At 61.8% G+C, this 15,114-nt stretch overlaps 2 protein-coding genes across 9 annotated transcripts in view; both read left to right on the top strand.

The window, feature by feature from the left end:
• PDE4C (phosphodiesterase 4C) overlaps positions 1-15,114 on the top strand; it is a 187,969-nt gene that overhangs the window by 96,620 nt on the left and 76,235 nt on the right. The gene's annotated exons all lie outside the window — the stretch shown is intronic.
• Positions 379-14,583, top strand: IL12RB1 (interleukin 12 receptor subunit beta 1). 2 transcript variants are annotated; one of them, XM_079115854.1, is made up of 16 exons: positions 386-761; positions 2,083-2,142; positions 3,199-3,316; positions 3,598-3,767; positions 4,530-4,663; positions 5,398-5,431; positions 5,881-6,009; positions 6,495-6,577; positions 7,254-7,491; positions 9,227-9,394; positions 10,173-10,310; positions 10,481-10,636; positions 11,714-11,848; positions 12,153-12,249; positions 12,535-12,616; positions 13,209-14,582. In XM_079115854.1, the coding sequence occupies exons 1-16, from the start codon at positions 704-706 to the stop codon at positions 13,566-13,568; spliced, it is 2,160 nt and encodes a 719-aa protein (XP_078971980.1). In that variant the 5' UTR covers positions 386-703; the 3' UTR covers positions 13,569-14,582. The 2 variants fall into 2 exon arrangements, with proteins under 2 accessions (XP_078971981.1, XP_078971980.1); XM_079115855.1 differs by lacking the exon at positions 12,535-12,616 and having other exon boundaries at positions 379-761; positions 13,209-14,583.

Below are 15,114 nucleotides of genomic sequence, written 5' to 3'. Positions count from 1 at the left end.
CTCCTGAGCTGCTGGGATTACAGGTGTGCACCTCCATTCCTGGCCAAGGATTAAGGACATAGGTGATCTTTCAGGAGCCTGGGCCCAGGGTACCCAGCTGGGAACAGGGAGTGGGTGCTCGGGAGGATGTGGCACGGCACAAGCACTTCATAACAACTTGTTGGAAGAAAGAATTCAAGAGGTCCAAAGCCTCAGGAGGCTGAGGCAGGAGGATCGCAAGTTGGAGGCCAGCCTGGGCCACTTAACAAGACGCTGTCTCCAAATAAAAATAAAAAATAAAAGGACTGAGGATGTGGCTTCCTGGTAAAGTGCTCCTGGGTTCGAACCCCAGCACTGCAAAAAAAACTCCCCCACACTGAGCCAGGACCCGAGTTCCTGGCGCTGCCCCCAGTCAGCTCCGGAGCTGGGCTGCAAGCACTCTGGAGGCTGGGCTCAGGGCTCAGAGCTGCAGGCGGCCTGCAGGGCTGCCACCTGGGCGTCCAGCCAGGGTCCAGGGCCAGCGGGGCAGGGCCCGACTTGTGGGCTTGTGCCGAGCTGGGTCACCACCGCCAGCCTGACTTCCTGGGTTTCTCCTTCAGCATGACTGTCCCGCCCTGGAGCGGATGTGACGCCTTTTTTTTTTTTCTTTCCTTTTCTTTTTTCTTGCTCTGCTTCGGCGAGGGGCCCTGGCGAGGTGCTCCGGGCTGCGAGGCCCGCGAGGACCATGCAGCGGCTGGTGGCGGTGCTGGGCCTCCTCCTCCTCTTGCCAGGCGGGCAGGGCGGTGAGTCACGCCCCCACCCGTCGCCAGGGAGCCTCTGGGCTGGGAGCCGTGTGTGGTGGGCTGTGGACCGGGGTTCGAGGTCGGCTCCCTCTCTCTGTGCCTCAGTCTTTCCCTCTCTGAAATGGGAGGGACCCCGGTGGTCCTGGTCTCTGGGCTCAGACTTGGGCGCTTCCTCTCTGTCTTGCTCTTCTCTTCTGTGGAATGGATGGACTCTCTCCCCCTCTCAGAGCTCAGGGAGGGAACACCCAGGGAGAGGATAGAGCGCAGGAGTGCACAGGTGTGCCCAGGCCCACGGGCATACGGTCACACGCCTCAGCTGAGGAGGGGCCCCCCGGGATGACTGGGTTTGGACTCTAAACCAGCTCTGCTCCTGCTGCTGTGTGACTTTGGGCAGGTTCTTTGCCTCTCTGTGCTTTCATTTCCTCCTCTGTAAACTGGGGATCGGCAGGGAGCTGACTCACTGTTCAGGTTTGAGGTGCTGACTATGCACCTCGAGGCCTCAGGGACCTCACGAACCAGTCCTGGTTCTCGGGTAGAGAGCAAGGCGGGTGGGCGCGGGGCGGGGATTCCTGGGGTGGAGGTCTGGGACATCACAGAGGAAGTGGAGGGCCGGGGAGCCCGGGAGGCCCGCACCCTTCTCCCCTTGAGGCGGGGTCCCTGGGGAAGTGTCCTAAGGTGCCACCTCTCCCCCAGGACCCTGGCTGGCCCGCAGGGTGGGGGTGCCTGGCTCCCGACTCCATCCACAGCAGTGCCCACACCTGTCAGTTCCACGCCCGGCAGCCTGGGGGTGGCGTGGGGCTGGAGGGGTGGCCACTTCCAGGGACACTCCACAGCCCTGCCTGCTGGCGGGACAGCCCTGCCTGCTGGCGGGACAGCCCTGCCTGGCTCCACCTGTCTCCAGGTGTAGGTCTCACTGCTCTTCCCTGCTGGGGGGACGCTGGGGACCCCCGCTATGTATCTTGGTATCCACAGTGGAATTTCCGCCCAGCCTCCAAGAGCTCAGGGGGGCGGATGCAGAGAGGAGGGGCGAGGAGAGGCGAGTGGATGGTGCCGCCGCTGGCCGGCTGGCTGGAATGGGGTGCACTGGTGGACAAAGGGGGTCCTCTGGGACCCCAGACTCAGCGTCAACGGATGGATGGTAGATGATGGTGGATAGAGTGGGGGTGGGGGGACGGACGCAGGTGGGTGGCGGGTGGTGGGTGGTGCGTGGGTAGGAAAGTGGAGGGACAGGCGGTGGTCACCTGCATGCAGACCCCAGGCTGAGCCCCTGTCCCCACACAGTGCAAGGCCGGCTGTCATGGTCTCTTTTTTGCCTTCCCAGCTGCCTGCGGAACTGGCAGGTGCTGCTTTGAGGACCTGCCGTATCCAGATGTGGACTCAGGTTCGAGGCAGATGGTCCCTGTGGCCTCAGTGGCACTGGGCTCAGCCTGGCCCGGCCCCAGCAGCCCCTCCTGAGGTCTCGGGGACCCTGACCACCACGCGCCATCCTCGCCCTCTCTGCCTATCTCTTCCCGCTCCCTGGCAGGGTGACAGCACTGGTGTCTGTGCCATCAGGCTGGTCACTGTGTGTCCCCCTGTGTGGGACAAATCCAGGTTAGGCAGGCCGCAGGTCTCCTCAGAGTGGGCGTGGCTGGAGCCCACGAAGGCCTGCGCTGGCCCAGCTCTCCATTCCTTCGTTGGAGATTATTTGCTAATCTGGTTGTGGTGACTCACTCCTGGCGGCCCTGCTCCTCAAGAGGCTGAGGCAGGAGGATCGTTGAGCCCAGGAGTTTGAGGCCAGCCTGGGGAACATAGCAAGACCCCATCTCAAAAATTTTTTTTAACTGAGCATCTACTATGTGCGGACACAATTCCAGATGTAGGGAATGAGTTGTGAGCCCAACGGTCCTTTCAGGACAGCCTCTTGGAGGACAGAACCCAGGTGGACAAACACACCTACTGCACAGGATGACATGTTATGGGAAAACAGCGGAGGCAGAGAGGGGGTGGAGGCTGCTGGGGGTCAGCTGGTGGTCCAGGAGGGACATGAATGAGAAACTGGTCAGGTCTGGGGAAGGAGCGGGCGTGGCTCATTGGTAGAGCACTTGCCTGGCATGTGCAAGTCACCGAGTTCCACCCATCCCCACCAACAGATAATAAAATCTGGGGGAGGGGCTTAGTAGGGAGAGGGCATAGCATGTGCAAAGGTCCTGAGGTGGGAGCAAACTTAGCATGTTGGAGGCCCAGAAAGGAGGCTGGAGGGGTGGGGCTGGTTGGGATGGGAAGATGGGAGGGGAGAAGGGGTGAGGGAGAGTATCAGGAGCCACAGCAGGTTTAGGCAGGAGTGTCTGCTCCTTAAGTAACTGACAGTCTCCTTGCTGGGGGTGTGTCAGTGTGGAGAGGCCCCGCCCCCTGCCGCCCTCCCTGCTTCTTCCCAGACCTCTGGGGTCTCTTCCAGGCTCCACCTCGGGCCCCACGGACCTGGCCTGCTATCGCGTAGCCAGCGCCCGTCACTACGAATGCTCCTGGCGGTATGAGGGTCCCATGGCCGGGGTCAGCCACTTCCTGCGGTGCTGGTGAGGACTCTGCTGGGTCCCTGGCCATGTCCAGCCCTTGCTCTTGTCCACCAGTGTCCTGCCCCTGTGTTTGTGCTTGCAGACATGAGACGCTGGGAGGTTTGGGGGTCCCTTTACGCCCTCAGTCCTAGGTCAATCCCCAGAGAACCCGAGGCTGCGGGAAGTGGAATTTACCGGGGACGGAAAGGGATGCTAGGTGTGTGCACAGCGCCTACTGTGGGCGCTGCGATTCGCAGGTCCACTAGGACCCCAGACTCTGCATCAGCCCTCTCTCCCCGCAGCCTGCACACGGGCCGCTGCTGCTACTTCGAGGCGGGCGCGGAGACCGAGCTGCAGTTCTCCGACCAGGACGACGTGCCCGTGCTCCACAACGTCACGCTCTGGGTGGAGTCCCGGGCGGGGAACCGCACAGAGAAGTCGCCCAGCGTCTCCCTGAAGCTGTACAACTGGGGTCAGCTCTCTGCGGGTCCCTGGCCCTCTCCGCCCTCGGAAGCCCCGCCCCAAGCCCAGGCCTGGGAGGGGCCTCAGGCCGCCCCTGTCCTCTCATCAAAATGGTGCGGGACGCCGCTGTCTTCAGGTGCCCTCTGGACGTCCCCTCTTGCTGGGCACTCGGTTGCTTCTCCAGTCCCCCCGTCTCCACAACGCTGCCCGACCCTGCTGGGTGCCCCATGTCTGCCTCACGACTCGGTGGCAAGTCTCCTGGTCAGGGGTTATGTGCCCAGAGGTCAGGGGACGTGGGTGTCCCTGATTCTCATTTGGGGTACTCAGTTGATTACCCAGGGTCAGGTCAGCCTGAGGCAGATTTTTTGAAAATTTGGGAGCTCACCAAGTCATGTACATGCAGGGCCCCTCCGCCCAGCCTCCACCCCTCCCCAGCCTCCACCCCTCCCCAACCTCCACCCCTTCCCACCCTCCACCGTCCCCAGCCTCCACCCCTCTCCAACCTCCATCCCTCCCCAGCCTCCACCCCTCCACCTCTCCCCAACCTCCACCCCTCCCCACCCTCCACCGTCCCCAACCTCCACCCCTCTCCAACCTCCATCCCTCCCCAGCCTCCACCCCTCCACCTCTCCTCAACCTCTACCCCTCCCCACCCTCCACCGTCCCCAGCCTCCACCCCTCTCCAACCTCCATCCCTCCCCAGCCTCCACCTCTCCCCAACCTCCACCCCTCCCCACCCTCCACCGTCCTCAACCTCCACTTCTGCTTCCAGTCAGATATGACCCTCCTCTGGGAGACATCAGGGTGTCCAGGGCAGCAGAGCAACTGAGGATGGAGTGGGAGAGCCCTGGGGACAGAGCCCAGGTGCAGTTCCAGCACCGGACACCCAGCAGCTCCTGGAAATTGGTGAGTTTTCTCCACAGGTCGAGGATGGACATAGGCCTCTCTCAGGGACCCTCAGGTCCCCCCAGCAGTCTCCCCATCTCTACAGTGTCACCCCTCCCACTGCCTCCACCCTTGCCCCACCACTGAGGTCTTTCCAACACTTGCCTTTGGTTGTGACCTCCCTTGCTCACACACCCGCCATGGCTCCCCATTACCCTCAGGAATGTTCCCTTGTTCTCGGGCCCCTGGCCAGGCTCACGATGCCTCTGCGCTCCCGAATGACTGCCCAGGACCCAGGCTCTTGCCCCTGCTGTCCCTGCACCTTCTCTTTCCACCTGAGCCCAGGCAATCCTGCTAAGCCTTCAGATTTCTGCTCACAGGCCACCATGTCCATCTGCCAGGAAGCCCCGTGCTTCTGCTCATGTGCAGTCACTCTTCAGCTGTTTCCCAGGCAGGGTAGAACTGAGCTGCAAGAAACCTCAGCCAGGGCCGGGAGCCCCGGCGCACGCCTATAATCCCAGTGGCTCAGGAGGCTGAGGCAGGAGGATCCTGAGTTCAAAGCTAGCTTCGGCAATGGGAGGTGCTAAGCAACTCAGCGAGACCCTGTCTCTACATAAAACACAAAAAAGGCTGGGGACCTGGCTCCATGATCAAGCGTCCCTGGGTTCAATCACTGGTACCCCAGGGATTTTTAAATAGCTATCTTTTTCAGCATCAAAATATAAAAACAACATATAAATATGGCCTCTTTCTAGGGTGACTGTGGACCTCAGGATGCTTCTGGCCTAGGTGAGAAGAATAATAGCAGTAACAGCAGCCACCATGCAGCGGCTGCCGGCGGACACTGATCGAGCAGCTCCTGTAGGCCCAGCCCCGCGCAGAGTTCTTGTTGAGTTTTCTTGCCTGTTGCCCGGTCCCGTAATTTCACGTTGGGTCGTTTCCATCCCACAAGTGAGAAAACAGAGCAAGGACGGGGGAGGGGGGCAGCAGACCTCGGCCACGGTCACGTCCCAAGGGCAGGCGTGGCTGGGCTGCAACCCAGGGCAGACACAGAGGTGGACGATTCCGAGAAACCACGTGGACAGGGCCTGGCTCGCTCCTGCTGTGTCCCCAGGGTCCAGTGCCTGGCTCTGTACACAGCTGGAGCTCAGTAAGTGCATGATGGCCAAGCAAATAGTGCCAAGCCTGGGTAACTCCAGAAGACTGACGTTTGGCCCATGTGACACCCCTCTTCCCAGAGTCCTGCCTGTGTCCTCTGGAGGTGGACATGGCCCAGGAATTCCAGTTACGGCGACGGCGGCTGCTGGGGTCAGGTGCCCCAGGAGGTCCTTGGAGTAGCTGGAGCAGCTCTGTGTGCATCCCTCCTGGTGAGGACATCCAGGGCCACGGGTGTAGGGGCATTAGAAATCAGTTCGCAGGACCAGGCATGGTGGTGAACACCTGTAATCCCAGGGGCTTGGGAGGCTGAGGCAGGAGGATTGCAAATTTGAGGCTGGCCTCAACAACTTCACGAGATCCTGTCTTGAAATAAAGTACCAAGGGGTGTCACTCAGGATGGAGCACTTGCTTAGCATGTGCAAGGCCCTGAGTTCAATCTCTAGTGCTGAAAAGAGAAAGAAAAAAGAAGGATAAAAAAAAAAAAAAAAGAAATAAGGCAGCGGGTATTAGACATGAGGCAGTGGGTGTTAGAAATGAGGCAGTGAGGGCTGGGGTCAGTGGTAGAGTGTATGCTTAGCATGTGCAAGACCCTGGGAGGGGCTGTGGGGGCCGCTCTGCCTTCCGGCCTCCCTTGAGACGCGTGGCGGAGGACGCGTGGCTTCCACTGCTCCGATCCGCGCGCCCCTCTCTGCAGCGACGCTCCCGCGGCCTGAAGTGAGTCTCTCGGTGCAACAACTGGGCCACGACGGGAGGAGGCAGCTGGACGTGTGTGGGCAGGTAAGGGGCCTTCGAGGGGCTGCGGGTGGCCTGGGCGGCAGCAGAGGCCAAACCGTGGGTTCAGTTCTGGAGCCACCGAGCCTCGCTGGCGGGGAGCGAGGCTGTGGGACCCAGGCCATCACCGGGTCCCCTCGGGTCTGTGGGCCCAGCAGACCGTGGGAATCGCGCAGCCAGAGGCCGGATGGTAGCTGCCTCGCCCAGGTGGCGTGTTGACCACGTGGTCCCTTGAGTCCCTTGTTAGAGTGAAGGGAACTGAGGCTGGGGAAGGTCCCTGGCCTGCCACCCGCTGCCGTCACCAGGGGTGATTTCGCCAGGTCTCTAGCGGCCGTCCCGGTAAGGCGGCACCGCTCCTTTACTTCCTCTGCTTTTTGCAATTCAAATGGCCTCTCCCGACTGTCGGGGCCTGAGCCAAGTGACCCCGGAGCTGAGGACCCTTTCTCTGCGATCACAGCCGACCTGTCGCTTCCGCCCTCCCTCGAGCCCATCTGCACTGGCGACCCTGGCCTTCCCACAACCCGCCAGCACTGTGTTTTATTATTATTATTATTATTTTTTTAATTTTGGTGCATGTAATTGACCTTGGCACTCAGATAAGTCTGCCCTCCCGGGTTGTGTCCTGTTGTCCACCCGAGGGCCAGTGCTCAGGGCCCACAAGCCATCTCTCATGCCCACACAGCCACCTCAGGTCGCGCTTCCAGAAGGCTGCCTCGAAGCCGCCCCTGGCGCCCAGGTGAACTACTTCGTCCAGCTGCACATGCTGTCCTGCTCCTGTAAGGCCAAGGCCCTGAGGACCCTGCGCCTGGGGAAGGAGCTCTCCCTCTCCAGTGCCGCCTACGATGTGGCCATCTTCGCCCGGAGTCGCTTCGGCCGGGGTCCCAACAAGACCTGGCATATCCCTGCCTACACCAGCCCAGGTACCTCCTGGGTGGGGCGCCTGCCCGAGGGTCCTCAGAGCTGAGCGGCTGTTCTGAGCCTCACTCAGTCAGCGGGAGGCCAGGGAGGCGGAGAATATAAAGGGGGTCAAAATCCAGGGATCGAGCCAGGTGCGGTGGCACACACCTGTAATCCCAACGGCTGGGGAGGCCGAGGCAGGAGGATCTTGAGTTTGAGGCCAGCCTCAGCAACTCAGCGAGACCCGGTCTTTACATGAAATGCAAGGAGGGCTGGAGATGTGGCTCAGTGGTGAAGCGCCCTGGGGTTCAATCCCCGGTACCAGCCCCCCACCAAAAAACAATCCAGTGCTCAGGATACAAAACGTTACATGCAATAGTTAAAAAATTCCTAGCTGGCCGGTGACCAGGTCAGCCACCTGTTTCTAAAATGTTTTACTGAGACTGAGACCGAGATCGGGTGCACGGTACAGGGTAGGGTCGATCCTGTCTTTAAAACCTTGAGATTTTGTTTTATATGGCTGCATTTTGCTGAGCTCAGAGTCACACAACAGAACTCGCCGCTCGAGCGGGTACAGTTTGGTGGCACTCAGCACTCACGTGTGCAAGGTCACCTCTGTCCAGTTCCAGAACATTCCCAACTCCCGGGCGGGGACCTGTCCCCATCAGCAGCCATGCTCCCCGCCCACGGCCCCGGCAGCACGGATCCGCTTCCAGCCCTGGATTCTCTGGATCTGTGTGTTCTGGACGGTTCCCATTAATGGTCACACGCTGGGTGGCTTTGTCTCTGGCTCTGTCCCTCGGTGTGGTGTTTGGTGGCCCCGCCACGCTGCAGCCTATGTCAGGGCTTTGTCCCTGTCTGTGGCTGGTGCCGTTCCGAGCGCAGGGACCCCGTGGTGAGGCGTCTTCATCTGCGGGTGGACCTCCACGCGGCCTCCGCGTCGTGGCCCTCGTAATATCTCAGCACAGATTTTTGCATTTCGTTTTGATTTTTAAAAAATATATATTACACTAAGCTAGTCAGGAGGCTGAGGCAGGAGCATCTCAAGTTTGAGGCCAGCCTCGGCACCTTAGCGAGACCCTGTTTCAAAGCATGAAAGGGCCGCGGCTCAGGGCTGAGCCCTTGCCCTGCGCTGCCAGGCCCTGGGTTCCACCCCAGCACCGAGAAACAGCGACGTCCCGCAGCCACGGCCCGGACACCTGGGCTTTCGTGCTCCCTTAAGTCTCCTGCCGAGCATGCGCACCCCATGCGGGTGCAGATGAGCCCATGAGGCCGTTTCAGAGATACAGCAGCCGAGGCTCAGAGAGGCACAGGCACTTACTAGGGTGGCACAGCACTGAGTTGTCGGCTCTGACTGGATTTGGGTCCCAGCCTCACCGGGTGGACTTTTGCTGATGGCCTCTGTAAAACAGGGCCTGCTTCACAGGGAGGCGGTACCCCTAAGGTGCTTGGCACCATCCTGCTGCATGCAGTTGGTGCTCAGTACCTGGCAAGTGTTGTCCCCCAAACTGGAAGCGGTGGCCTCATCCCTTGCCCTCTGCTGGCCAAGGCAGGCCAGGGGCTGGGCCTCTGCTGCAGGGGCCACCCCCGAGGCTGAGAGGCAGAGACGGCAGCAGAGGGAGCCCAGGTCAGGGCTCCACTGCCCTCGGCCACCCCGAGGAGCCCCGTGAGGGGACAGAGCTGCACAGACGTCCCCAGGCACGGAGGTGGGTTGGGGACCCGGCAGGTGCCCTGGCGTGACTCTGCCATCTCCCTCAGACCTAGGGCCCCTGAATGTCAGCGTCGGGGCTGAGGGGACCACCCTGCGCTGGCCAGCCCGGGCCCCGGGCACCACCTACTGCATCGAGTGGCAGTCGCAGGACCCGGAGGGCAGCCCTGCCCACTGCACCCTGAGTGCCGCCCAGGACCAGGCCCCCGCTGGAGCAGGTGCGGGCGGAGCAGTGTCGGCCCAGAAAGGGGCACCACCCACTCCAGGTCACAGCGCGAGCGGGGCGAGGCTCGGCCTCCTCCCCAGGCAGGCTGGAGCCTCGCCATCCTGGGCTCAGCCGGGGGCGGCGCCCGGCAGGGAGCGACTCTCACCTGCAGGGTGTCGGTCAATATTTGTCTGCACCAGGGAAGGTGGCGCTTAGCAAGATGCTGGTGGCGGACTAATGAGGTCTCGGGGGAGAGGGGGCCGCGGGGCGCGCGCCTCTTGCTGGAGCCCCGGAAGCCACACTCCGCCTGCTTCTTGCTCTCCTTGCCCTTCTTTTTGAGGCGTGGGATGGAAGCCAGAGCCTCGGGCCTGCCAGGCAAGCGCTCCGCCGCTGGCCCCGCGCCAGCCCTTATTCTTATCATTATTATTTGGTACGGGGACTGAACCCAGGACGCTTCACACTGGGCCACATCCCAGTCCTTTTTACTTTTGGAGACAGGGCCTTGCTAAGTCGCTGAGGCTGGCCTCACATCATCCTCCTGCCTCAGCCTCCCAGTAGCGCGGATGACGGGCGTGGCCACCTGGTTCTTGAGGCGGTGGTGGCCTGAGGGCGGATGAGAATGTCCCTCCTGGGGGACCGGCTGGGTTGGAGCGGCCGGGGAGCCCGAGCAGGCGCAGAGTCGGGATCTGGAGGAGGGACGGGGGCGCAGGGCTCTGAAGCTGGGTAGGAGCTGCTCGGGGGCAGAGGTGGCGACGCAGCGCACCCAGTGGCCGGCGCTGCGGTCCTTCCAGCCGCCCACACCTGGAGCCAAGCAGCCGGGGCCATGCGGCGGGGCGGGTGTCACCACATCGCCATCTTGGCCTCCACGCGCCCCGAGAAGCCCACCTCGTGGTCGACGGTCCTGTCCACCCACTACTTCAGGGGCAACGGTGAGTGGCCTTCTCCCCAGAGGCCTCTGGGTGTCGGGAGCAGACGGAAAGGTGGCCAAGTCGGCGGGAGCTCCGTCCCACTCGGCGGCCAGAGTGTGGCGCAGGGAGGGGGCGTGACCCGGGCCCCGCGGCCAGTGTCGCCCTAGCCCGTGACAGTGGTGCGGTTGCAGCCTCCATGGCCGGGATCCCGCGCCACGTCTCCGTGAGGAATCACAGCCGGGACTCGGTGTCCGTGGACTGGTCACCGTCGCCGCTGAGCACCTGCCCCGGTGTCCTGAAGGAGTATGTTGTGCACTGCCAAGATGAAGACAGTCACCAGGTGTCAGGTACGTGACGGCCACACAGCCCTGGCGTGGGTTCCGTCTTGCTGTGTGACCCTTGGAACAGTGCTGCCTCTCTGGGTCTCAATTTTCACACTTTTAAGACAAGAGGATTGGTCTCAATGGTTGGTTTTGGGTTTTTGCTGGACTGGGGATTGAGCTGGGATGTTCTGCCACTGAGCTAGCCCCCAGCCCTTCTTATTTTATTTATGAGACAGAGTCTTGCTAAATTGCTGAGACTGGCCTTAAACTTGTCATCCTCGTGCCTCAGCCTCCTGCGTTCTTGGGATGACAGGCGTGCACTACTGCTCAGGATTTAGATTTCCTTCTTAGTGACGTGCAGTGACTGCATTCTCATTTTGAGTTTTTCCGTTTTGGGGAGTTGGGTATCAGGAATTGAAGTCAGGGGCACTCGACCACTGAGCCACCTCCCCAGCCCTATTCTGTATCTTATTTAGAGACAGGGTCTCACTGAGTTGCTTAGGGCCTTGCTTTTGCTGAGTCTGGCTTTGACCTCGAGGTCCTCCTACCTCAGCCTCCAGAGCCACTGGGATTACAGGCATGCGCCACCACACCTGGCTCATTTTGAGTTGTATTAAGTGTTTTATTTGATTCATTCAATTCCACACACATTTATTCATTGTGCTGTGGGTGCTGGGTGGGGGCAAAGTAGACGAAGCTAACCCTAACCCTAACCCTAACCCTAACCCTAACCCTAACCCTAACCCTAACCCTAACCCTGAAGGCCCGAAGGAGTGGGGGAGGAGCCATGCAGGAACCTGGGGAAAGGTCAGGCCGCCGGGAACCAGCAGTGCCAAGGCCCTGAGGTGGAAGGGGCCTGGCACATTGGGGAGCAGAGCGATCAAAGGAGGAGGAGAGGAGGTGGCAGTAGAAAGCACACCACTCGCTGCGCATGTGGTGGGAATATTGACGCCAGTAAGCGGGATGCACGGGGCGCTGAGTGAGGGAGCGATGGCAGCGAGAGGGCCAGCAGCCCCTGCCGCGCCCAGCCAGGACCCGGCCCGGCCCGAGCCTCCGGGGAGCAAGGGGCTTCGGGGACCCACGGCTGCCTCCCCCCTGCAGAGCATCGTGTGAAGCCCCCGCAGACCCAGGTCACCCTGCGGGGCCTGCGCGCCGGCGCCGCCTACACGGTGCAGGTGCGGGCGGACACGGCGTGGCTGCGGGGCGCCTGGAGCCAGCCCCAGCGCTTCCGCATCGGTGAGTGAGGCGCCCAGCCCGCTGCCTCCACCAAACTCCTACCCACCCCTCAGAGCCCAGCCCCAAACCTTCCTCGTCCAGGAAGCGTCCCCACAACCACTGAGCAGCTGCCCCTCTGTCCTGGGTTGACACCTCGGTCTGGGGTTAACAGAATTACGGCGCCCTGTGCATTTATTTGGCGTCAGGTGTTTATTCCCTACTTCTGGGCAGGTGGGTCCCATGGTCCCTCCCTTCACATCTAAGGAAACGGAAGCCCGGAGGGGCCCTCCCTCATCCCCCGCCAACCCGAGCTCTCCCGCCCCAGAAGTCCAGATTTCCACCGTGTCCATCCCACTCGTGTCTCTGGGGAGCTTCGTGAGCATCCTCCTCCTGGGCGTCCTTGGGTACCTCGGCCTGAACAGGTAACTTGCACCTTCTCCCTGGGGACGATCCGCGTGAGCGGCAGTTATAAGCAAAACCTTCCAGCTCGAGGACAGGAGGTGTTGGTGCCCATTTTACAGATGAGGACACCGAGGTCCAGAGGGTCAGGGATTGGCCCAGCAGGGGTAGAGGCGGGGCCTGAACCTCCAGGACCCCACATCCACAGCCTCACGCCTTTTATGACCTCATGTTGATGAAAAAATTGAGTCAGATATGAAAAAGTAGAGCAGGAGGTGTTGCTCCTCTGACACGTCCCCCTCACCCAGGGCCACGCGGTACCTGTGCCCACCCCTGCCCACACCTGGTGTCAGCACTGCTGTGGAGTTCCCTGGCAGCCAAGGGAAGCAGGTAAATGTTCCATTTCACATTCCAGCTCTTGGTCCTTGGTCACACTCTGGGCACAGCTCTGCTGAGCGACGGCCATGCATTGGCTCATTTTGTTCTTCCCCAACCTTTTGAGGTAGAGACGCCAAAATCCCTGCCCCAAACCCTCTTGGCTACATAAGGGCAAGTAATAGCCCAGAGAGGTCACAGAACTGGTGGGGGGAAAAAATCCCAAGGTGATGGGCTTCAGAAACAGCTGGATCCAGGCCCTATGGGGGCTCCTCTCCTAGGCAGGCTGGGTCTTCCCCAAGTGGAGAAGTGGAGACCAAGCACTGTTGTCCCCATTAGCTGCAGCCAAGATCTCAGGGTCATCCCTGATTGGTCCAGCTTGGGTCACATGCTGATCCCTCAGCCTGTGACTGAAACCAGGGACTAGAATGCTATGATTGGCTGAGCCAGGGTCACATGCTCCTCGCTAGAACAGGGCGGGGCCTCCTGCGTTGAGAAGTGGAGGGGGCCATTGCCCAGCAAGAAATGGGAGCATGCGCTCTGGAGGGCTGCCGGCCTCTGCCCTGGAAATGGCTCCACCCACAGCCGGCCCCGCCCTCCCGCCCAGCCCTGGCAGTGGCCCATCCCAGTGGATGTCCCTGAAGAGGTGTCCCGTCGAGAGACCTTGGTGGTGGAGGTGTCCTGGAACACAGGCGAGGGGACTGAGCCTCTGGAGGCGAAGACGAAGACGGAGCTGCCCTGGGGGGTCCCAAAGCCAGCCCGGGACACGGCGCTGTCCTCGGAGACCAAGGTCCTGGGGCCGGGCAGGCAGGATGGCCCGGGTAGCAGCCCCGCCCGGGCGTCTAGGCTCCCCTTGCTCCTGGAGGACGTGAGGCAGAGACCCCCGGAGTTCGGTGACTCTTGGTGGAGGTGGAGGCCTGAGGAAGAAATGGGGACACCCAGCTCGTGCTCCAGACAGGAGGACTGATGGCAGTGACTGAGGCCCGGCATCCAGGGCCTCCCTCCCCATGCTGACTGAGCCCTTGAATTCCCCGCCTGACCTCGAGGTGCCATGGCAGGTCAGGGATGTGACCACCGAGGCTCAGAGCGGGCGATGCCTTGCCTGATGCCACACAGCATGGACGACACTCAAACTCAGCCCGGGTTTCCCAGAAACTGCCCCCACCACCCAGCCTCTGGCGCCCCGCCTTCCACCCTAACCTCGCGGTCCCAAACTGATTGCCACACATCCTGTGACGAACCCTAGAAACCACCAGGAAGCCAGCCGCTGGGCCCCGCCAGGCCTGACCCCCGCGGGCAGGGACAGGCCCTGTCATTGGCCTGTTATGCGGGGGAAAGTCTGGCGGGTGGGGCTGCGGAGGTTGATCCCAGAGGGTCCTCTTCCAAGAGCACTGGACGGGGACTCCGTGGCGGACTCCCCAGGGTATTGTGGGGTCTGGAGCTTGGCGAAGCCCAAGAACGGGATGAGGGAGGTTGTAAGCGTTCCGGGGAAACCGCCGGCTGCTCCCGGCCTCAGTCTTCGCCTGTAAAATGGGCTAACACAGGCCGACCTCACGAAGGTTTTGGAGGGGCAGAGGCTTAATAAACGAGCCATCCGGTGACTCCCGGATGGAAGTTCCACTGTCCCGCTCGCAACCTCCAAAAGGAAGCTGAAGGTTCGCCCTTCACTCCACCACGTGGAAGCCTTTCTCCTTTGGGGGCCCAGGATCACCCGTGTGGAGAGACCTGGCCGGATGTGCGTTGGGAACCTGCCAAGTCAGGACTGGGCAGAGAAAGGGACCGTGGAGAGGGAGCTGGCCGGTCCCCGTAACAGTGGCCCGGTTGGCCTGCGGGTCCAGCGCCCGCAGCAAAACCCTCGACCCTGGTGTCCACCCTAATCCCGCCCGCTTCTGCCCACGCGGCCCCGCGGCCCAGTCTGCAGGGGCCGCCACCGCTGCTCGCCACCGCGGCCGGGCGGGTCCCCCACATTCACCCCCAGCTCCGTCAAGTCCGCCGTGGCCACCAGGGGGCAGCAGCGGCGCACGCCTCCCGGGCCCAGCCCGCCCTGCCCCCTCCCGCTGCCGGGGCGTTTGCAAAACAGACTTTTCCGGTTTTAGACTGGGGAGGAGTCACAACCCAGAGGCACTGCATTTTGTGGCAAAAGGAGATGAGACTTTATGTGGAGAGCGCCCTGGCAGCCGGGAGGGCGGGGAGGCAACCTGGAAGCAGAGCCCCGCCTGGGTCCACCGAGCAGCCCAGGATCCCATTTGGTGGCCTGTGCAGTTGTCCACCAGCCCACTTCCAGGCACAGGCCCTTGGGTCCATAGGACAGGCAGCCTGTCCTGGCTAGAACTTTGTTGGCTTGGTTGGGAAAGAGGACACCTGCTCCCGCTGGGAGAGGCTGGGTGGGCAGAGGAGGGCATGCAGTGCGCCCAGGAGCCTCTTTTCCTCTCATGGGGCGCCTGCCTGGGGGAGAAGTCTGCAGGGAGGACAAAAACGCAGAGGTGGAGAGTCAGTCACCTGGATTCAGCCGT

This window comes from Sciurus vulgaris (genome assembly GCF_902686455.1).
Source record: "Sciurus vulgaris genome assembly, chromosome: 16".
Classification (NCBI taxonomy): Eukaryota; Metazoa; Chordata; class Mammalia; order Rodentia; family Sciuridae; genus Sciurus; species Sciurus vulgaris.
The sequence above is the reverse complement of the archived record's forward strand: the minus strand, read 5'-3'. Positions and strand labels throughout refer to the sequence as shown.